Raw genomic sequence first — 23,139 nt, 5'->3', positions numbered from 1 at the left:
TTTTGCAATTTTTCTTCAGCTGGAATCCTTCAGTTGTGTTAATTCAGAGGTTTAACTCTTCCCCTCAATGTAATGCTGCAAGTTCACACATTCAACATCCCTGTTTAACGAACATTTTGTGCTGCATGTGTGATATTAGACATTAAGTCAGAACTGACTGCAAAAGCTTTAGAAATGGAAATACAAGTATAATATTCGATTAAAATTTTGCTAGATCATCAACATGACAATTACTACCAAGTAATGACAATTGTTGACTTAAACATAACTATAATGAGTGATGGTATTTAATGTGGAAAAAAGGAACAAAATAGGTTTATTGCAGAAAATAAAGCAGCAGAAGAGTTTTATTTGAACATTTTTTTGTACCATGATTGTCAGTGAACTTAGTAGACAGTCATGACTTAAGTCTTGAAAAGGAAACAACTGAAATGCCTGCACCAAAATTTAATTCACTTCCTGGAGCTCAATGGCATGGCTAATGCCGCCAGGATTTGACTTTTACAGCTACAACCTATTACAAAGTGGAAAGGTATACAGAAAGGAATTGCAAGGGTTAAGAATGACCAAAAAAAAACTTTAGACAAAAGAGATTTCATATATAATAAAACTGATCACAAAATAATTTTTCAGATATCATTTACTTTGGAGTTGCCATGTATTAAGGCCACAGTCCCATGCCCCAGGTCAAGAGTTTGTACAGTCAATTCATAACATACAGTTGCACAAGAACGGTTCATTATCCACATGCTTGATTCCAACAATATTTAAGAAACTATGGTTTCATAAAGTATCTTTCCTCTCAAGATTCACAAACTGAATTTGAGTTTTGATTTTTAAATACAATGCAACGAACCAGATCACGTTTTTTCCTTCTAATTGGAGTTTTGGAGAGGAAGGAGATAATACAAATTGTTATTTTCTTGGTTACTCAATTACCGGGACACTACATGAAAAAGCATGACATATTTACAGATTTATAGCTAACAATGACAATATACAGGTATATTCAAATACAACACCAGACAATCTCCTCCTCTGGGAAGAAGGGACCATGTATATCTTTTTTACATATCTAATGCTTTCAATTTCAGTATTATATGGATAGTGAGATTTAAAAAATCATAGCTATAACACATTTGGTAAAGAATTCAAACCATTTGAAGCAGTGGTGTGGCATGCATGATTATTTTAGGAAGGGCTTAGAATAAGGGGAAATTTGGGCAAACCATAATTATCTAAAACATGGCAACTCCCAAGAATCAAGCCTTCTGTGGGTTCTTGTTACAATTTATTATTTTTTTTTTAAACACAGGAATTCATGCACATGGAAGCATCCAGGATCAGTTTCTGTGCTTTTCATACCAGCTAAATCATGATAGTTTACAATTTGGATAATAGTTTTTTTATATATATATACATACACACACATTATAACTGGCACAAAGCAAGGAATAGAGTTCCTTCATATTTATTTTTAGATTCGGTTTTAGTAGTTAAATTACACTGATCCAGTCTAAATAATTTATTCCCACAAACACGATAAATGCGACACATTTTACTTTGTAGGAATAGATTCTTAAGTTTTTATCTGCTCAGACGATGTCATTTAGTGTTGAATAGGTAGACTTTGGAGAACAAAGATTTTTAAAAGCCTTGTTCCATGTATTTCAAATCTCATGGCAAGGGAGTCTAATATCGTGTAAAAGAAATATTGGAACCATTAAAGACATTATAAAGGCCATTTTACAGGGAATGATTTAACTGATAGATAAAATTTAACTCCTGGAGCTCACGTAAGGTACTGTACATTAAGTCTGGCAATTAACTTTAAAACGTATGTTTTTGATCACAAGTATCAATGCATTCATCTAAATTACAATAGGTCAGAAATCAGTAACTGATCAACCAATGACCAAGTTATTTATACATTTCCAGACAGTATTTAGATTATTTTGAAAAAAGGCATTCACTGAACAAAAGCAAAAATATAAACAAATAAACCTGTCCTTAAGTGGCTAAATTTGTCTTGATCAAATAGGCACTGGATATTTCACAATCCTCCATTTGGTTAGCAGACCAAATGACTTGGGAAAAAAAACATTTTGTAAATTTGGGCAGTCAGAAGTAATCAAAAACATACATTTTGGCCAAACCATCAGCCATACATCTCTGTACACCTATTTATATTAACATCCATTTACAAGATAACATTCTATATAAATTCTCCTATGGCTTTTGAAACAAAATTCAAAAATTGACACTAATTGAAAATAGCAACAGTTTAATCAGAAATTATGCAGTTCTTTACAAATGTTAGAAATAAGAACTTTTAAAACGTTTGTGATATAGATTATAGTTTTAACAATTATGAGACATACAAATAGGTGACAAATACATGAAAAAAAAGTTGGGTCATTTTGTTTATTGAACTTCTGCTTAATGCAAGCAGAATCTGAATTTACAATGCAATCCACAAACATATTGATGCTTGTATTATTTCAAGGGGTAAAAGGGGATAGGATGAATTCTACACTGCTAACTGGTCATTGGCCCATCAAGATATGTTCATCTGACCCTGACCATGGAAATTAAACTGCAAAGTACAGCGCACACACACACATACACACACACACACACAAACATAAACATAAACATATTGAATGGGAAGAAATCTATTAACTCAAAAACGTGCATAGCTCAATACCATCAGCTCAAGCAAACATTACTGGAGCTTCAGCAAAACCTGAGTGTGCAAAATGCATTTCTAATGTAATGCAAGCAGCCCAGGAAGTAAATCTTACACAATGATACATAGAGGGATTCTGTATAAGGCAGAATTAGCAGATGTTTTCTTTTTTGAACAAGAGGGAGGAAGAAATTACAGTATTTTACTCAGCACAAAGTAGCAGACAACTATTTTTTAAAGCAAGGTGCTTAACACATTCAGGATTCACAATTAAAAAAAAATTATAAACCTGTAGCCACACAACTTCTAACCAGAGTGAGGCCAATTCTCTCACTTCATAATTCAAAGTATACCAGAAAATGTTAATTGTTTGTATAATATGCTGTTAATTTTTTGGCTAGAAAAATTATTCCATGTCACCAATACAGCAGCAAGACAAAAGCTTGGTTGACAGGTGTATTTTGCAGAGACTGCCACTACTCCTGTGATGTATCTGGCATTAAATTAACAACCAAATGAAAACTAGTTTCAGAAGTTACTGTTCGTTGAACACACCCATTGTAGAATAAAAATTATAATTGCACAATAGTTTGTTCCACTTACGGCCCTTCAGGCCATCTAATCTAATCACGTTAACACATACTAGTCCAATACTGCTGTAATAATGCAGCCCTACATATTTGACATTTATGCTGCTCTTTTCAGCTTTAATGGCATGAAATTTTTGTCTTCACTTGCAATTAACTTATGGCCATTCTATGTAGTTAAAGCACAACTTTCTCCTCCTTGTCAAATTTTCAGAAAGGAGAACTAAAGTCCTTAAAGTGAATCGAAGTGTCTTGGTTGTGTATCAAAATTTTTAAATTAAAAACCGGAAACAAAATACTCCATGCATCTTTTCACCAAAAGACAAGGGCAAACTGCAAGCATTAAGAACACTTGGGAATAAACAGATAAGACTAAATCTTAAAAAATAAATTGCTAGTCTCCTGAAGTTGTTAAGAGAAAGATCTTCCAGCTATGTATTAGATGAATAATGTAAATATCAATACCAGAACTAATTCCCCCCTTTACCACGCAGTGACAAACATAGTTTTACTTCTGAATTTCTACTAAAGGCTACTAACACTCCTTTCTCTCTTGCATCCCTCATCCACGTCCCATTTCAGATGTCTTAATATTTTGTTTGTAGGGCAGAAGTTTACTGATATTTACTAGGTCAGTCATTATACATGGGAAACCAACATCAAATTGTCAACCACAAGTGCCAAGTAGAATGCTAACTGCAATTGCCTTTATATATGGATATTCTTTTTCCAAAGAATGCAATGGAAAGTGTTTTATTCTTTTGCATTAAGCAAACAAAATTTCTTAAACTCAAATTTATTAACTGAGTTATGTCTTTTCATTTGGAAATACATAACCAGCAATGTATGCAAATGCCAAATACTGGTTATGGTTAAGAAATACTGTATTTGAACACAGCAACACGTTCCAGTCACCAATTTCACTCTGGTAGCAAAAATACACTGAGCAATCAAACAATTATGAAGTACTATAATAATGTCAAAAAAGATATCATGCTCCTTAGCACTTCAGCGTTTCAGCTTCATGTTCTATGCTTATGTATTTCACTATACATTTCCATGCTGTCCCTATCATTTCCATGCCTGGTCAGAAACCCCATGTAGCAGCTTTAGTTAATTACATACAACCCAATCACCCTTTACTGTAAACAGACATTTTGAAAAGGGAAAGAAAATCCTTGAACGCTGGTTTCAAGATCTGAAGAGCTAAAAGCTTTTTCAAGATGTGATTTGACAAAGTTTCTGCAGATCAAATTGTTCAATCCCATGTTATTTACACTCTTAATTTTTTTTTGTTTTTAAGTTAACATAATTAGTAACAGTAGCAAGCATTTAAAAATACATTACTTTTATGATGACACAGACAAGAAATGCATTAATGAACCAATACTAATAGGTCCTAGTAACCATGCATTCCATCAATTTTGATGGCATTACTAAGAAAATGCTATTTGGGGGAACAAACTGGTGAGTTTCTTTAAACAAATGTGGGAGGAACATGGAGCACACGTGCATGTCGACAGCTCAACTCCCTGAGGTTTTGGCAGCCTTCGTGTTGGGGAAGGGGGACACAAAATGGGACTTGGAATGAAAAAGGCTGACCTGCAAGGCCTATAGCTGGACTGACAATGCATTACAAAACATGATTTAAAAAAAACACAGGTATCAAAGACTTCAACCTTGATTAGCTTGTCTAGCAACAAGAATTTAAAACAACCTATGCTATCTGACTTGCTTAGTGCCATTCTGCAATTAGACCTCTGATGATCGTTACTCAAAAGATGAAATCAACACATGGCACAAAATAAATTATGCTCTTATTCTCAATACTAATAAATGTATGCACCAGATACTGTATAGAACTCACACACACTTGCTCTCACTCACACACTCACTCAGTCCCTCTTCCCAAATTTAAGTCTCTTCATAGAAGGGGCACCGCAGTCTACACTGTATTTGGTTTATGCTACAGTACTAACAATTGAGGCGGAAAATATATCTACAACAGTAACACATTACCATTCACTGTATTAATTAGTCACAAATGATTGGACTGTACTTAAAACTTACATGCCTACTCAAAAAATATAAAGAGATTAAAAAGTTAAGAAAATTTAAGTGCTTATTGAAGAATCAAGGACAGTGACAGATCACAGAAAAAAAACATGTAAGCGTAACAAAACCTGGGTGGAACAACCCAGTAGTCATGTGGCCCTAGTTTACCAGAATATGTACAGTACCAAACATGTACTGGGCTGCTCGACCGCTCATTTTAGGGATCGACAACAAAGTTGTTATAAACTAGCTTTAGTAGCCATTGGAAATTAGTAATTGATTGCTTTATAGTCAAGTGTAATTAATCTGCCAAAGGCATATTATTCAGTTCGACATCTGCAAGTAAAAATTCCCAAGTATGACCAAAAGAATCTTTCTAACAATGAGTATGACTAAGAAACTCTTGAAATTCTGAAACAATACTGCTTATGTTGAATTGTTCACAAGTGTTGCTGTATATTACTGGAAATTAGTTAAGCACTAAAATATTAGGTTTGTGTTTAAGGTAAAATATAGACTCAACACAAAACAAAAATGCAAAATGTCAAACCTTTCTATTCTATTGGAAATTTTTGAAAGGATGAGGTTTCCTGCTTTTTCATATAGCTGTGTAAAGGCATACTTAAGCTTTTCTAGAAATTATAGTAGCTGGTCAGATCCTGCACCCAAATGCTTTGGGCAACAAAGTTAATCTCAGCTACCATCATGCAAGCACACTTCTGTCCCTAAAAAAGTATGCTAGCTTGAAAATGTTCTCCCCAGAAACGGGCTATTTTCACAATGAGATCAGAAGAAATATATTTGGCATTGTAAGATTTTAGTTTATTAAGCAAATTAGAGGGTTAAGTTTTGTCTAGCGCTTGAAAGATAATCAAACGGAAAAGGAAGCACAAGCATCTGGGGAGGAGCTGTGTGGAGCACATTACATTTTCCACAACCACAGTGCAGAAATTAGATAGAGGACATTTACTTCGCAAGACAGCATAAAGCCACAGGAACGTTAAAAACAAATCTCTCCACTCTGGCGTCTAGTCTTACATGCTGCACAAGCTGTAGTGTTTAATAACTACCGTTGCACATTCAGAAGTCCATGCCTGCACACTCTTCACTCACTTCTAATATTGCCGTAAAGCACTTTGCCGATTTGTAAAATCCAAGCACATTTTTCATATTAAAAATATATCTTTAATAGAGTTTAGAAGCAGCAATAAAGCTGTGGACTACACAGAATGCATTAGAATTCAATAACCAAATAGTCAATTTTGACAGAAACTGTTCTGTAAAAGGGCTAAAGAATGTAGGAGAGTGATCCAATTTTAATTTGACTTTTTAAAATCTACTTTTTTTTTTCTTTTTAAAAAAAATTATGTTCTTGTTGCACGATTCTGGTATATAGTGCATGAAAATGCAAGTCTTAAAAAGCAAGGTGATATTAAAAAGGGAAAGGAGGGCATAGTAAGCAAATACATGTCATTTAGTAATAGTTAAGGCCAGATACGCAACAAGGAAATCTAATGAATGAGATATTTTAATGGCCTAGAGAAGGACAGCGAATGTAAAGCCCCTATAGCAAAAGCAGTGCAGTTTATGTTACTAACACATACAATGGCAAATTTTTAACAAAATTAAAAGGGAAAGAATTGTACAACATTAAATACCCAAGTTGAATTACTCCACGATTTACATAATAGACCTTCTGCAGGTGGAGCACGGTCTTTCTGATCAGTGAACGATTAGACCTGCATCATTTAATATTGCAGTTGTCTGTGATTTCGATTTCTTCCCAGTGATGAGTTAAGACAATTTTCCCCAAGGCCTAATAGACCATCTTAATCCCAGCAAAATCTGAGAATGTTGCAGCAAGGAAAAAGAAAAACACACACTGTACTTCAAGGCATTATTCCAGCATAACTTTTTTTTGGGGTTTTTAAAAAGTTCTGCAAATCCTCCTGTTTTCCCGTGTGGAATCTTGGTGCACTCACAGCAAAATGCAGCCTTTGTGAAGTGGGACAGCCCCTTCAGTGGTTCACTGGAGCCTGACATTACACCAGCAGGACCTTAAGAACCCGATTTAAGTAAAAAGTCCACTATTCATTGCGTTCAGGTTTTGCTTTGTGATAAGTTCAGTACCAGAGGTCATTAAATACCCAATTAGAGTCCATCGAAATAACTGTACGACACACTCTTTGCACTCACTCAAATTCAGTTTGCGTTTTTTAAAAAATATTTTTTGTTTTTTTTTGTTTTGAATGTTTCTCCTGAACTGGCCCACTGCTTAAGAGATGATTTTTAAAAAAAAGGAGCATAACCGCTTCCAGACAGTGGCTTGCAGCAACAATGAAAACAGGCAGTTCACTAAGCTGACTTCATTGGCCAGGACGGTCCATAGATTCATCATAGGTAACTACTCTTGAAGGATCTGCAAAAAAAGAAAATAAACATTATGTAGACATAAATGCTTCTATTTAAGCACATGCAAAAATAGAACCAAAGCACCATTACAACACATCCTCATTGGCAATTTAACAATCACTCATTCTAACTTGACTAGATGGGCTACATCTAATTCATAAGAACACAATGTAGCCAAATTCCACACAATTCTCCATTCAAATTGAGCATCAAAATGGGAAACCTCTTCCAAACCGAAAAAAGGTAGATGATATTTTCAGTCCTTTTAATGAAAAAGTAACGAAGCAGACTCAGGCAAATCAGTGCACACCAAGTTATGGTATCAATCTTCAATGTATCAGTATACTCACACACACCCTCAATCTGCAATTAAGATTTTCAGTATGTTAAAAATACAGACTCCTCCACAACCTCACGTATGCCAAAACTTAGCGATTTCGCTACCACTTCAGTACTATTAGCATGCTTACTTTTGTACAGTAGCATATAAAGCACAGAAATGTAAAGATTAAATACTGCACTAAAGCAATTATTTAACCTCAAAATAAACGCAAATTTTGTCTCCAAGGAATGGTACTAGAACCATTTACTTCATAGGAATCCAAAAATAGGAGGCAAGTAGTCAAGAGTAACATGGCATGATTAAATTCCAAACAAGAGAAAATTTACAGATGCCAGAAATCCAAAGGAAGGGTCTCAGGTCAGCCCGAAACTTCAACTGTTTACTCTTTTCCATAGATACTTCCAGGCCTGCTGAGTTCTTTCTGCATCTTGTGTGATTAATTTCCTAGGTTTGATCCATGACTGCAATAACTTCATACTAAAGGAATAATGCAAGTTAGTCTAGCCCTGGATCCAGAGCATCATCCTGCAATGTCCTTGATTAAAAAGAGAGGATCACAAGAGAAAAATTGGACCAAACACTATTTTGAATAGCAGGACTGCACATTAAAATGTAATGCCCAATAGAAGACATCCATTGAAATAAGTGTTATCTTCATGCAATAAGCGTAGGCGGGAAAAATGAAATATTCAAAGGCAGCAGGAGACAGGTACCATGTGCCACCGAATGATCTCAGACCATTCATTTTATGCTTATTTACAAGACAAGATGCAAACATGACTTAAAATACAAATCAAATTTATAACTTAAGAACATAAAATGGACTGAGCAACCTATTGTAGTGTCAATCTGAAAAATCTTAAAATGTTTAATGCTCAAAGTTTTAATTGTGATTACCTTGTTTATGCAAGTTCCATATAGAGTCCATTTCTGAAAAACAAGATATATACAATCAAATCCAAGCACAATTTACTTTTACAAAACTTTTGGAGAAAGTACAAGGTAGTGGAATTAGTTTCGTATAACAGTTTTAAAGAGCACTTATTAATGTGAGTACTTAAACAGCTTGTGGTAATGCTAGCAGATATACTTGAAAGAAGAACAATTACAAGTTGCAAAGCAAACAATGGAAATGTTTAAACATTTAGAACATAACTTTAAAAAACATGAAAGCTTACAAGCCTGATAAAAGTAGCAAAACCAAATAATTTTGCTTGAGTTTTAAAAAACTAAGACTTGAATACATTGGGCCATTGGTTAACAAGGACTATAATATCCCAAATTTTACAAAATGCTGGATTTTTTTTTGCTTTTTAAAAAAAAAAGACATTTGATTGTACTTAGGGATTTGCCCCCTTTTAACACGCATACGATTTACCTCACAGGGTGGTTGATGCATTGTAATATGAGTGTATTCTAGATCATCTGACTGACGTGTTGTGGATGTGTGTGGGCCTTCGTCTTGAAGGAATGTGGGAGTATGGCTGTGAAATGTCCGTACTTGTATTTGTGAAGTGTTGTATTGTAAATACATTAGCTGCCATTGTATGTTCGGGGAGGGTGGGTGAAAAAAAGAAAAAAGCTGCAATATTTTGACCCCTATATAGAAAGCAAAGATTGAGACATCATGCCTGCTTTAAATGCACCGGTGTACTATTCCTGCATAGATGTACTACATACCAAAGTGAGATAGAAACAATTTAACCTACTTCTATTAACTTTTCAGAATACGCATTTCAGACCACAACACTGCATAAAATTATCAAAGACACCAAGATTCTGAAGTTGCTGGAAATCTTGAGCAACACATACAAAATGCTGGAGGAACTCGGCAAGTCAGGCAGTATCTATTGAGTTCTCGGCCCAAAGCATTGACTGTATTCCCTGCTGTAAATGTTGTCTGACCTGCTGAGTTCCTCCAACATTTTATGTATGTTGCTCATAAAATTACCAAATTTCCTTTAAGTTATTCTGTCATTTGGTTTAGGTCAATGCCATTTATTTGATAACCAACTCAAGCCTTAATATAAGCATTTATAACTTTGAAATACCATTATAAAATCAGTTCCTTTCTGCTCTGAGTTATGATCCTCATTCTAATCAATGCCTTTAACCCAAGTTCTCCTCTGTACCTCCTCAAAGATCATAAAATGAACTTTAAAGTGGAATACTATAATCTGTACACTCTTAATGTGTGCAATCCTGATCATTGAGTGTTCAGCATATGCAAATATCAATTAAGGCAAATTTTACAGTAGATTTGGAAAAAAATTACACTAATCTAAAGTTCTACAAGTTTCACAAGTTACAAAACTTAAGGTTGTTACAATTATAATTGACAGTAATGATGCAAATGCCACTGTGCAAGAAATCCCTCTGATCAGTACAATGCCATCTTATACTTTACTATTTTCTATTCTGTAAGTCATAAAGTAATTTTGTGGAGAGCAGTTCATTTCAGGTCCATGATCTTTAATCAGATTAATTGCTTCTTTGATCACTAGTACTGATTGAGCTGAATATTAACAGCATTTTTGTTGCTATTTCTGTATTTGGTACAAATTCAGTAAATTCCTCCTTAGAAGCTGTGGGGGTCAATTGATCTAGGATAAAAAAAGTAAATGAAGATCAATTACAATCCAATAGAAAGGTGAAATCGTCAAGGGAACGACATCCTACTCCTAACCTTACAGTGGTGCATAGTCATTTTGTAGTAAAATGAATCAATTGTCAAAAGCGAAGTAAATAACCTTAAAGACATCTTGCACCTAAACTTCAGAAATTTCACTGCACCCTGCGCTGCCCCCGACACCAAAGTATGGAATTCACCTGAGATTATCAGGTCACTCTTCATCAGACCTGTCTTTGAGTACCTATTATGCTCTCAAAAACAACCCTAATGAAAACACTTTAGGGTCAGCAATATTCAATTTATGATTAGATACTCATGATTAGAGCTGTTTAAGGCTCTGATTCACATTTCACTGAGCAAAACATATCTCTATTCCTTAGATTAGAAAAAGCCAGTATCACTGAACCCAAACCTCTCCCTATACTATTTGATAGCCTGAGAGGAAATCATGAATATATTTAACATGGAAATCAGAAGTTCGAGGAAGTGTTAAGAAAATGACAAGAACATTGTTTAAGTCAAGACTGGATCAACAATCATTTGATTAAACAGAGGCTCAAATGGCTACTGATGTTTCTTAGGTTCAGGTACAATTAAGAGACATCCAAACAAAAATGAGAGTATAGCCAAGTCTGGAATTCTGTAGATGAGGAAGAGTAAAGTAAGGCTAAGAAAATGGCACATCACTGATGACAAACTGAATCAGACTGAATTTCAAAGTGTTGAAGAATTCAAGGACACATGGATTAGATTTGTTTTAATATTGATAAGAGCGCAAAGGGAAATTCATGTAAATACAGAAAATCTAAAATCAAATGTGTTGGAAATGCCGAACAGGTCAGGCATTGAGAGAAAGAGTTCAGCTCTGCCAAAAAGGTATTGACCTTGGACATCAAACGCCCAGTAACCTGGTGTGCAATTGTAGCATCACCTTTGTGTCCTATCCCCTCTTAAGCTCAATACTAGAATTGCTTAAGTTCAATACTACAATTTTCAGATAAACATTACAATCAGGACAGATTCAGATTCAAAAGCAGTACTGAGCACATTTATACTAAACGGATTAGCTGAAATTTAAAGCCTCTAAAACTTTGCTTATATAAAAACATATTGAATCACACAAGAGATTCTGTAATAATTGTCATTTTTGATGCCAACTCACATTTCCAAAAATGTACTGCATTCTTTTCCAAGCATTACTTTGCTCTCATTGTACTGTCCAAACAGACTTTATGACAGTGCTCTGTCAGTGAAAACAGACCACAATAATCTACAATTAAGTTACTTATTTCTACACTTCCCCTATATAGTTTACCAATAAATAAAAGTGCTGAATGATATTAAAAGGTGTGCATTCTTTTAGCTCAACGTAGGACCTCAGAGTTCTTGAAGCGCGGAATGCAATTTCTTTTAACTATAGTTTTAAACATTGCAACAAAATACCGTAGATTCCGGATTATAAGCCGCTACTTTTTTCCCACGCTTTGAACAGCTTTGAACACTGCGGCCTTTACTACGGTGCGGCTAATGCATGGTTTTTTTTCATGCCGCCAAAAACATTTTGCCTCGTAACAGTAGACCAATAAAATTGATGAGTAGTTCACAGAGGTCCAATGAAATTGTACGATAAATCAAGCGCACTTTCACAATTAAATTATTGTAAATCAGTCATTTGTACTCACCCTCATCAACATGGAAAACACTCGAAGAAAAGCATTGTGCTGCCTTTATGGCAGTTATTTAGTTTATAAAATTTTCGCTTAGTAATTCATTTGTTAGTATTTTCTAGTTAAAGTTAGAAGTGTTTTAAGTATATTTGTTTTCTGTACTACATCCCGGGATGCTATGACGTCACATCCGGTTTCGCCGTGTCTTGTGGGGAAAATACCGGTTTGCGATAAACGGAAAGGAGGGAGCGAGCGCATTAGACCCGCGCGATGATGCAGCTTTTAAGTTAAAGGCAATCAATAACTTTTCCTGGTAGGCTGCAGTATATATTTTTTTACCAGTCGTTAGGAGATATTGGAATGTTGTTCGTGCACTGTTCAGTAAAAAAGTATACGCAACGTAATTTGTGTGTTACCGATACGTATGTACATTTAAAAGTAGCTGTGTTACAGGCACGGTTCGAAAAAAAGCATTTGCAATATGTATTTGTTTATGTTACCATACGGATTTAATTAAAAGTTAAAAAATCCTCACGTGTAATATCTTTCTGTGTAAATATCTCATATTACAAAGTGGGACACCTGCGGCTTAAAATCCGGTGTGGCTTGTACAAGTACAAAATTGATTTTCTTTCTAAAATTAGAGCCTGCGGCTTTTAATCAGGTGCGCTCTGTAGTACGGAATCTACGGTATCTGTACGAACGCTCATAGCCAAGCTTCTTCATCCAATAACTGCATCAAAACTAAGTCTTGATGATACCAACTTAATGAGTTTGAATGACTGAATGAAGTGTTCTGTCAAATGTCCCAAGTTAAAGTACAATGATACACTCTGACATGTTAACTAAGGATTAATAGTGAACATATGGATTCAATATTCATCTATGGAAATGGTCTTCAGAAGGACCATGGATCATTGAACAAGGGCTACCTGGTTGGGCACAAATGGACCCAAGAATCTCAGTAAGTTAGTACTTAAAGGGAGAAGGGAGAATCAAAGTAATATTTCCAATGAAAAAGACCACCAAACCAACCCCTAGACTGTCAAGTGACTCATATGAAAAAGTGGATTCCGGTTAATCAGGGCAGTTTCTTATCGGGGACAACTTTTAAAGAACAAAAACTGAGAAATTAGCTAGGATTCCCTTTCTTTATTTGAGGCACCATGCCACTTAACTGGGACAGGAAACTGCTGCCGAACTAATGTCAGTCACGTGTGCTTGTGTGGTCATTAGACAATAACCTACTTCAAGCAAACAATTTTAAAATACTATCAATTGTATGTGTTTATGTTCAAATAGCAGTCATTTTTTCCCCCAGCGAGTCTTGTTGAACTGCTTTGTTCACTGTGGTTTCAAGCACTCAAGTATGGAGTTGAAAAAAATGGCAGGACTGAAAATGAAATAAGATCACTACTTCAACAAGTTAGAAACTACAAAGAATTCAAAGGTATTGACAATCACCTTCAATTTTACAATGAAAATGAAAATTTTGAGGATGCAATCATTGATAGTATTGTATGAAGACAGTCCATTATCTGCACTAGCTGTCTATGCTGACTTGTTCATTTACAGTCACAAGAATTAGACACAGATGAATTCCTCTGTCAACTGGTATTAGGAACTAAAATTATTCTAGTACTGCAGCGGCGGTAATAGTAGTGTTCCAATTTATTCTGTATTTTATTTAAATAAATAATTAGTTACCCAGTTAAACAGTAGTTTGTCTTTTTTATTACCATTTTAACTATTCCCATGACACCAGCTAATTGGACCAAAATGTACTGGCTTCCATGTCCCAATTAAGCAGAGTCCACTGCACATCATTTGGAATAAATACTCATTTGAGATACAGAACTAATTTTAGAAATAACTTTAAGACATTTATCAAGCAAATTCAGATTCTCCAGCAGCTAGCTGACACTGCTTAACATTTTATTATATTCAGAATTCTCATCTCCATTTAAACTCCAACAACACTATTGATTTACTTACTAAAATTTTGTGGCCCATTTACACTGAAGAAAAGATTTTTTTCTTTTATCAGGACAGAAGCAAATACCCAACTTCAGAAATAATCCCATTGTTTTAAATTAAAACTCAAGTGTTGCTGATATTTATGTAAATACCATAGATTAACATAGTCCCACATCTAAAACTAACTGTGGCAACTGGCTAGTAAAGTGTCAAATGCACTGGTGCATACTATACAGCAATTTCTAAAATTCCACTTTTACATCATGAAGTATGCAAAAAGCATATTTGGATAATAGAAAGTTTCTGAACTCTTCTCATACGGGGAAACAAATTCCTGGACTCACATTGTTTCCTCACAGCCTGGTGGTTGGGGACCACTGAAGTTCACTGTGTAGTGCGGGGGAGCTACAGGCATGCACACTGGGCAGAAAGAACGGAACTAAAACCCCGCAACCCGGAAACAATCTCTCAACAGTATTTGTGTATTTATTTTTCAGGATCTACTGGGAAAGTCTCAAAGATCAACCAGTCGATCGCGATCAACAGGTTGGCGACGACTAATATACAAAAAGGGTAAGAATTCTCAATACTTGCAAGAACTATATCTGGTTTAAATTAGCTGCAAACCTTTACACTTACCCCTAAACACCACTACCCATTGTATGAAAACAAAGCATAGTAACAAATACCCAATGTGGAAAGTTTCCATGGGGCCTTTTGAACTAATTGCTAATACAATACAGAATTTAACAGTAAAATTTGGATCTATTAAAAAGAGGCAATTGGTACCTTTAAAACTCTGTTCCATATAAACAAGACCCATGCACTCCAGCATCAGATTTTACTCTTTAAGATAGGAATCATTACAGTCACAAGATGATCAATGCATCTAATTATAATTAAATGTTATGTATGCTGGAAATTTGGGGGGGGGGGAAGAGAGCAAACTAACTTTTTCTGTATTAACCAAAGCAGAACAGAATAGAACAGCACAATGAAATGGCTAGCAGACTTTCTGCCTCAGCTCGAACAAGTCAGGTTTGATGTTGTCCTTTGAAGCTGGGTGAAGTTTACACAAGTCTGTAAAAGTTGATGTGAAGTTTACAGCCTTTGGAAATAGGAGGAAACTACTCTTCCCATTCTATCTCACTGCAGTGTTGAAACTCACTTCCACCAAGTTGTCCACATCGAAGTTGAAGCATATCTACGGCACCAATGAAAAATTTTTCCACTGCCTCCACCTTTAGGTAGTCATTGAGCAGTATACAGACAAGTATATACAGTAGTCAGCTCAACATCATGGAAACAATCCCTCTAGCCCAATTTGTCCATGCTAACTAAACAGTTGGGAAGAGAAAATGCCCATATTTGCCTCATATTCCTCTAAACTTTTCATATCCATGTACCTGTCTGAAAAAATGCATTTTAAACTTTCTAATTTTACCCACCTCTAACATTTCCTTTGGTAACCTGCCATTCCTTGTCCCACTTTCCCAGTTAATTTGGATCCTGTTGTGATCTTAAATAACCTCCTTCATTGTACACAACACAATTTTGGTGTCACCCACAAACTTAATGCCAAATGCACTAGCTTCCAAATAATTGGGCCAAGCACTGATCCTTCTGACATACCAGTTACCACAGGCCTCTAAATGAAAAACAACCTTTCATTGCCACCATGTACTCCTAACACGACATTAATTATACATGCAGCTGGCCAGCCCACCCTGGATTCCATACGATCCAAACTCCCTGGGTCAACCTAGTAGTCAAGATTTTGTCAAACACCTTGCTAAAGTCCACATATATAATCTCCACTACCATGCTCTTGTCAATCCACTTAGTTAGCTCTTCAAAGAAAAAAAAAGTTCAATTTTGTGAGACATGCACTATCTCAAAACACCCTGAAGCAGCTTTCTTGTTAACATCAGGCTCACTGGCATGTAGTTCCCTGGCTTGTCTTTGCAGCCCCCATTAAATACAAGAACATTATGTGTTTTATGATTGTCAGTACCCCCTTTTGTAATGTGCAAATGTTTCAAGCCATCTCCATGGTATATTCATTTAGAAATATTTAGGACCTTGTTAATCTCCCATAATACCATACATAACATTGATCCTCAAGAGGAACTAGTTATGTTTTTGCTTAATATACTTGGTAGAATTTTAGGATTTTCATTACCTTACCTACCAATGTCTTTTCACCTTCCCAGTTTCCCTCTCAAGTCTACTCCTACACCAAGAGATTTGCTTGATCCAAGCAGCCTAAACCCAAGAAATGCCTCCTTTTCCTAAACAGAAATTCAATATCCCTCAGAGTTCTATAATCCTGCTAGACTTGCCTTTTGGAGAGTACTGGTCCTGGACTCTCCTTGTGTCACTTTAAAAAAAAACCCTTCTTGTCAGATGTCCCACTATCTACAGTTTATCCCAATCAAACTTTGTAAATTTCTGTATGAAGACATCAAAATTACCCTCCCCTCCCACCAACCCCATAAGAGCAAGGTCCTCAACTAATGTCTGCACAACACCCTCTGACAATAAATACCCAGGACATGATCTTGGAAAAACACAGGCCACTTCCCATATCTCAGGAGTCTCCTCTTGGGAAAACATAAGACATCAATGATAAAAATTATTCACTACTTCAGTATGCCATTACAACCTCACACCAACTGAGAAAAAGCCTATTTGAAGTTCAGGATCTCAAAGCTGGAACAAAACTTTTGGCCTATCTGTCCTATTATTTGCTTCTGGAGACAAAAATATGCTATGGCAAGCGCTGCACAAGACCAACTTTCTTGTCAAAACTTTTGTAATCCACTGGCAAGATAAACAATGTCAGAACCTTGATCCAGGCCAACATTCTCAGCAAATGATGTTTTAAATCACAGCTCTAGAGGACAGTCAAGTCATATGCATGTTCCACACCAGATTCTGAAAGTATCTGAACAAAGATTGGGACCATTTGCCTTGCCAATGAAAAGAAAGAATACTTCATTGATGTACTAGTTCACAATGGGCTTGGATTGCGAAGTAGAAAAGTCCTCAAAAGGGTAAATGGATTTAATGTGATTCCTTACCCTCAAACAGAGGCAAGATTAGGGGAAAAAAACCTATCCACAGGCAGATGGTGGTCTGAAACTGCATGGAAAGAGCATAGAGGTAGAAACCCATGTCACCTTTAAACAGTACTTGGATATGTATTTGAAGAACTGATACCCAATGATAGAATGTGGGATTAGGCTAGGTTGTTTGCCTTTTCTACTGGCAAGGACACAATGGACTGAATATGTCTCCAGTGGTAGGTTAACCATGATTCCAGCTGTAATATGATTCCATTAATAATAAAGTAAGATTAAAATTTAACCCTAATCTTAAATTTTATGCACTTTCCTACTTATCACACAATTCTCCATAAACTAGAAAAGTTCATTCTTGAAGTCACTTGAAAACTAAGCAATCAAAACTCTCCTGGGTGGAGTTTCATACCCACCAAATCAGGTAACAAGATCTTAGGTCTACATAATCAACCTTTAAATACAAGTAAGCCATCAGGCTCTGAGCGTACTCAACCAATATGACCATTGGCCGTAACACCACCTCTGTACCAGTTCCTTACTGCCCACAATCTTTCAAACATTTATCTCCATCTTAAATACATCCAATGATCTAATCTCCACCACTCTCTACGGTGGAAAATTCTAGAAAGTCACCACCTAAGTGAAGACATTTTCCACTCTTCTAGGTTTTAAATGACCCTTGTAACTATGTCCTATTGTTCAAGACTTTTCTACTACTGAAAACACGGTCCCCTGGGATCTTGTATGTTTGAATAAGTCACCCTACATTTTTCTAAATGCCAAGGAATTTAGACCCAATCTGTTCAGACTCTCAATGGCACAGCCTGCTCATCCCAAAAATTAACCAAGTGAACTATTCTAGTTTTTATACAGTTGTGGGATAGGTCGAAAAGTGAACAAGATTTAATATTTGTTCTGTTCTTAATGGAATTAGAATCATAATAAAACTTATCTGCACCATCAATTCCAATCAGAACCTTCCGCAAAAATATCTTGTCCTTCTAAACTTCATTTGATATTTGCCGATCCGATATACTTGTTCCTCTTCTTTGCATTCAGTTTACCGAATCTATATTGGTTTGTCTCAAAGATCTGCTTTTTATATTCTTACCACCCATCTTCCTGGCAACAAAGGCCAATTGAAATTCTCCCTTCTTGCAGTTTGTGACCAAATTACTATTTATCTTTGTAAATGCTCACTACGACTTGAGTTATCACTCTCAGCTACACCATTAGCCAACATTAGCTTCCTTACTCTTTCTACCAAAGCAAATGACATTATGTCACCCGAGTTTCTGGTCTAACACCAAATACTTTGCATCTGTTTCTCAGCAGATGTTAGTGAGACTAACAGGATTTATATTTTAGTTATTAGATCAAAATATTTGCATAAATGGAAAATATTGACATTTCCATCTCTGAACTTTCAACTGACAATGGTGACTGTAAAGGAAGTCTACCATTAATTGCTGAACTAAATGTTAACCAAATGGAATCCTAAGGAACATGGAGAAAATAGTTAATTTCAACATCTCCCACAAACCGAGATAAAATAAAACAAGATCTGTACCAGCAAGGCGGCTGGACCGGATGGAGTTTCCCCACGATTACTGAGGGCCTGTGCGACTGAGCTGGGAGAACCACTACAGCGCATCTTCAACATGAGCCTGGAGCAGAGAAGAGTACCCAGACAGTGGAAAACATCCTGTATTGTCCCGGTACCGAAGAAACCACAACCAAAGGAGTTGAATGACTTCAGACCTGTTGCCTTGACGTCGCACGTGATGAAGACCATGGAGCGGCTGATAATACAGAATCTGAGGCCACAAACCAGGCACGCCCGGGATACTGTTCAGTTTGCATATAAGGAGAAGGTGGGAGTGGAGGATGCTATCACGTATTTGCTGCACAAATCCCTCTCTCACCTGGATGGGGTCAGTGGTGCTGTGAGGATTACATTCCTGGACTTCTCTAGTGCCTTTAACACCATCCAGCCCAAGATCTTAAGGCACAAACTAACGGAGATGGGAGTAGACTCTCACATGGTGGATTGGATAGTGGACTACTTGACAGATAGACCTCAGTATGTGCAGTTGGGAGGCTGTAGGTCTGACACGGTGGTCAGCAGCACAGGAGCGCCGCAGGGGACCGTGCTCTCTCCGGTCCTGTTCACCCTGTACACATCAGACTTCCAATATAACTCGGAGTCCTGCCATGTGCAGAAGTTCGCTGATGACACGGCCATAGTGGGGTGTGTCAGGAATGGACAGGAGGAAGAGTATAGGAAACTGATACAGGACTTTGTGATATGGTGCAACTCAAACTACCTGCGTCTCAATATCACCAAGACCAAGGAGATGGTGGTGGACTTTAGGAGATCTAGGCCTCATATGGAGCCAGTGATCATTAATGGAGAATGTGTGGAGCAGGTTAAGACCTACAAGTATCTGGGAGTACAGTTAGACGAGAAGCTAGACTGGACTGCCAACACAGATGCCTTGTGCAGGAAGGCACAGAGTCGACTGTACTTCCTTAGAAGGTTGGCGTCATTCAATGTTTGTAGTGAGATGCTGAAGATGTTCTATAGGTCAGTTGTGGAGAGCGCCCTCTTCTTTGTGGTGGCGTGTTGGAGAGGCAGCATTAAGAAGAGGGACGCCTCACGTCTTAATAAGCTGGTAAGGAAGGCAGGCTCTGTCGTGGGCAAAGTACTGGAGAGTATAACATCGGTAGCAGAGCGAAGGGCGCTGAGTAGGCTACGGTCAATTATGGAAAACCCTGAACATCCTCTACATAGCACCATCCAGAGACAGAGAAGCAGTTTCAGCGACAGGTTGCTATCGATGCAATGCTCCTCAGACAGGATGAAGAGATCAATACTCCCCAATGCCATTTGGCTTTACAATTCAACCGCCAGGAATAAGATATGTTAAAGTGCCGGGGTTAGGACTCAATGTATTTAAGTAAACTACTTAAGAACTTTTTAAAAGCTATTATTAATGCTTTTTGAGAGTGTGATTTTAGATGCATATCATATTTTTACTGAGTTAAGTATTGTATGTAATTAGTTTTGCTACAATAAGTGTATGGGACATTGGAAAAAATGTTGAATTTCCCCATGGGGATGAATAAAGTATCTATCTATCTATTACAAACAACTAAAATAATCTGATTTTTCTAGCAGATTACAATTATTCAAATTCATTCCCCTCACCATTTCAAAGTCTAAAGGACAATCTGTTCATAGACAAACCTATTACAGCTTACCCCTGGTCTAGCTATCACTGAATTTTGGTACAATTAGCTTGTCCTTCTCAACAAACTATCTGTTATCACCCTCTTTTTTTGCTAGTACATTCAGTTCTGTGCAAAAGCCTTAGGCACATGCAAGAAAATCTGTATAGCAAAGAAGCTTTCAAAAATAATGAAAATTAAATTTCTAAATATAAAATAATACTATAAAGAGCAGTAAACAGTCACAAAAGAACTAAAACAAATCAGTATTTGGAGTAATCACCCTTTGCCTTTAAAATTGCATCAATTCTCTTAGGTATACTGTAGTGCAGTTTTATAAGAAAAATTGGCTGGTAGGTTATTCCAAGCATCCCGGAGAACTTGCTGTAGTTCTATTACAGACATTGGCCGTCTTGCTTGCTTCTGTCACTCCAGGTAATCTTGGACAGCCTTGATGATGTTGAGATCAGGGCTCACAGGAGAACTCCTTATTCTTCTTTTCACTGAAGATAGTCCTTTATGACCTTGACCGTGTGATTGGGGCCATTGTCCTGCTGCAGAATGAAGTTGGGACTGACCAGACATCTTTGCAAATGTACTACTTGATGGACAAGAGTCTGCTTATACTTCTCAGCATTGAGGATTCCATTAATTCTGACCAGATCACCAACTCCTTTTGCAGAAATGCAGATCCAAGCCTGGAGGGAACCTCTACCGTGCTTCACTGTTGACTGCAGACACTTCCTCCTGCTCAGCATCCCAATCCTTGTGTTTATGTGCTTAAGTGAATCTCTTAGCTTTGTTCCCATGTTTGAGGAATGGCTTTTTGGTAGCAACTCTTCCATGAAGACTAACTTCTAGCAAGACTTCTCTGGGCTGTACAGGGACATACTTGGTTTCCAGTGGTTTCTTTGAGTTCAGAGCTGATAGTAGAGATGGACTAATTTAGAAGGAATATCAGTTTGATGCATCTCTTGGCTGCTGCACTTAGTCTCTGTAGCCAACTACTGTGTTTCTGGTTCTCCCACCATGCCCATTTCTTTGTACCTTTTCCAGGAAGAGATTGGACAACACGTCTTGAAACTCTTGTCTGCTGGAAAATTTCTGCTTGGGAGAGACCTTGCTTATGCTGACCGTGTGTTTTGTTGCTATGCTCACTCTGGCCATGGTGTAAGAATTGATGATTTATAAGGAGTAAACTGTCGCATGTGCCAAACCCTCAGCTTTTAGCTTGGTTGTCCTTTATCCAGTTGGACTCCTATGCTAGTTTGCTTCAGTTAACCAGTTTAGTTCATTCAACTCATTATGTCATTGATCATCAGCACAGTTACCTTCATTTAATCATACACTGTGCTAAATACCTACAAAGTAACCAAACTTTTACTTGAAAAACTAACTAGTACAGAATTTATTTAGTTAAAAAAATCTATTACTTAATATGTTACATTAAGAAAGATTTAACTAAATAAAAAAAATCTATTTTTTTGGAAAAATGAACATTTGGAAATTCAAAATTTGCTCATTTCTACTGACACTAATGCAATAGACAAAAAAAATCGAAAACAGAATTTATATTAAAAAAATCTAGTGTGCTTAGGACTTTTGCACAATACTGTATGACTAATGAGACAGCTGCTACCTCTCCTAGCTTACTAGTCTCAATATAATCCATGTCAATTAAAAGATATTAAATTCCTTTTTTTTTGCTCTTCACACTGAAGTCCAGGACAATAAATACATTGGTCAGAGCAGCTTGTGACCAAAAGCAAATCAAAGAGATTTTGTCTTATCACTTATGGAAGCCATAGCCCCTCTTCATTTCCAAATTAGCCACTCTTGTAGCATAAGCAAATCAAAACATTGTCCTTGTCCAAAATTAGCAGTTTAATTTGGTATCTGCCAATAATCACAAATATAAACCAGTTGCCTAATTAAGACATTTTGATTATTGTCAAAATGTCAACATTTACCTGCACACTCCTGAATAACAGAACCAACTGACTGACATTCAATTATATTACATAGCAATCATCAAAACAAAATCACTATAAAATTTCATACTGTTTAACAGGAGGGCTGGATGAATCCTTGATTTGCAGTAATCAACAATTATTGCCGCAAGATGAAGTTTCATCCTACCATCAGCAGCACTAAAACAACCTATATCATCCACTTATGATTTGAATCTAAGGATCCAAATTGGGTGAGCCCCCACGTTCCTCAGGACTACAGAACTTCAATGACTCACTACCGCCGAGTAAACTGGTTCTAGATCCCTTAACCAGAAAAAAAATTCTCCTTGCAACCTATAGGAATTTTATAAGGTTGAGTTTCAATGAGATGTGGTGCAAGGTATGGATCTAGGTTTAATTGCTGCTGGAAATAAGCATTCATTACAGGAACAATTGACAGAGCAGAGTGACAACACTTGACAATAGTACAAGAACAACAAGAGCTACTGCC

The 23,139-nt window shown here is 36.6% G+C and overlaps 1 protein-coding gene across 1 annotated transcript in view; it reads right to left on the bottom strand.

Moving 5' to 3' along the window:
* Positions 1 to 315: 315 nt before the first annotated feature.
* Positions 316 to 23,139, bottom strand: part of nufip2 (nuclear FMR1 interacting protein 2) — a 35,125-nt gene continuing 12,301 nt past the window's right edge. The window contains exons 3-4 of the mRNA XM_073053381.1: positions 8,984 to 9,016; positions 316 to 7,750 (exon numbers count right to left, since the gene is read on the bottom strand). Of these exons, the coding sequence (XP_072909482.1) occupies positions 7,698 to 7,750; positions 8,984 to 9,016 (86 nt within the window). The 3' untranslated portion in view covers positions 316 to 7,697. The remainder of the gene's footprint in view (positions 7,751 to 8,983; positions 9,017 to 23,139) is intronic.

The sequence above is a fragment of the Hemitrygon akajei genome, chromosome 8 (assembly GCF_048418815.1).
Source record: "Hemitrygon akajei chromosome 8, sHemAka1.3, whole genome shotgun sequence".
Taxonomy (NCBI): Eukaryota; Metazoa; Chordata; class Chondrichthyes; order Myliobatiformes; family Dasyatidae; genus Hemitrygon; species Hemitrygon akajei.
This window is presented reverse-complemented; position numbering and strand designations above follow the sequence as displayed.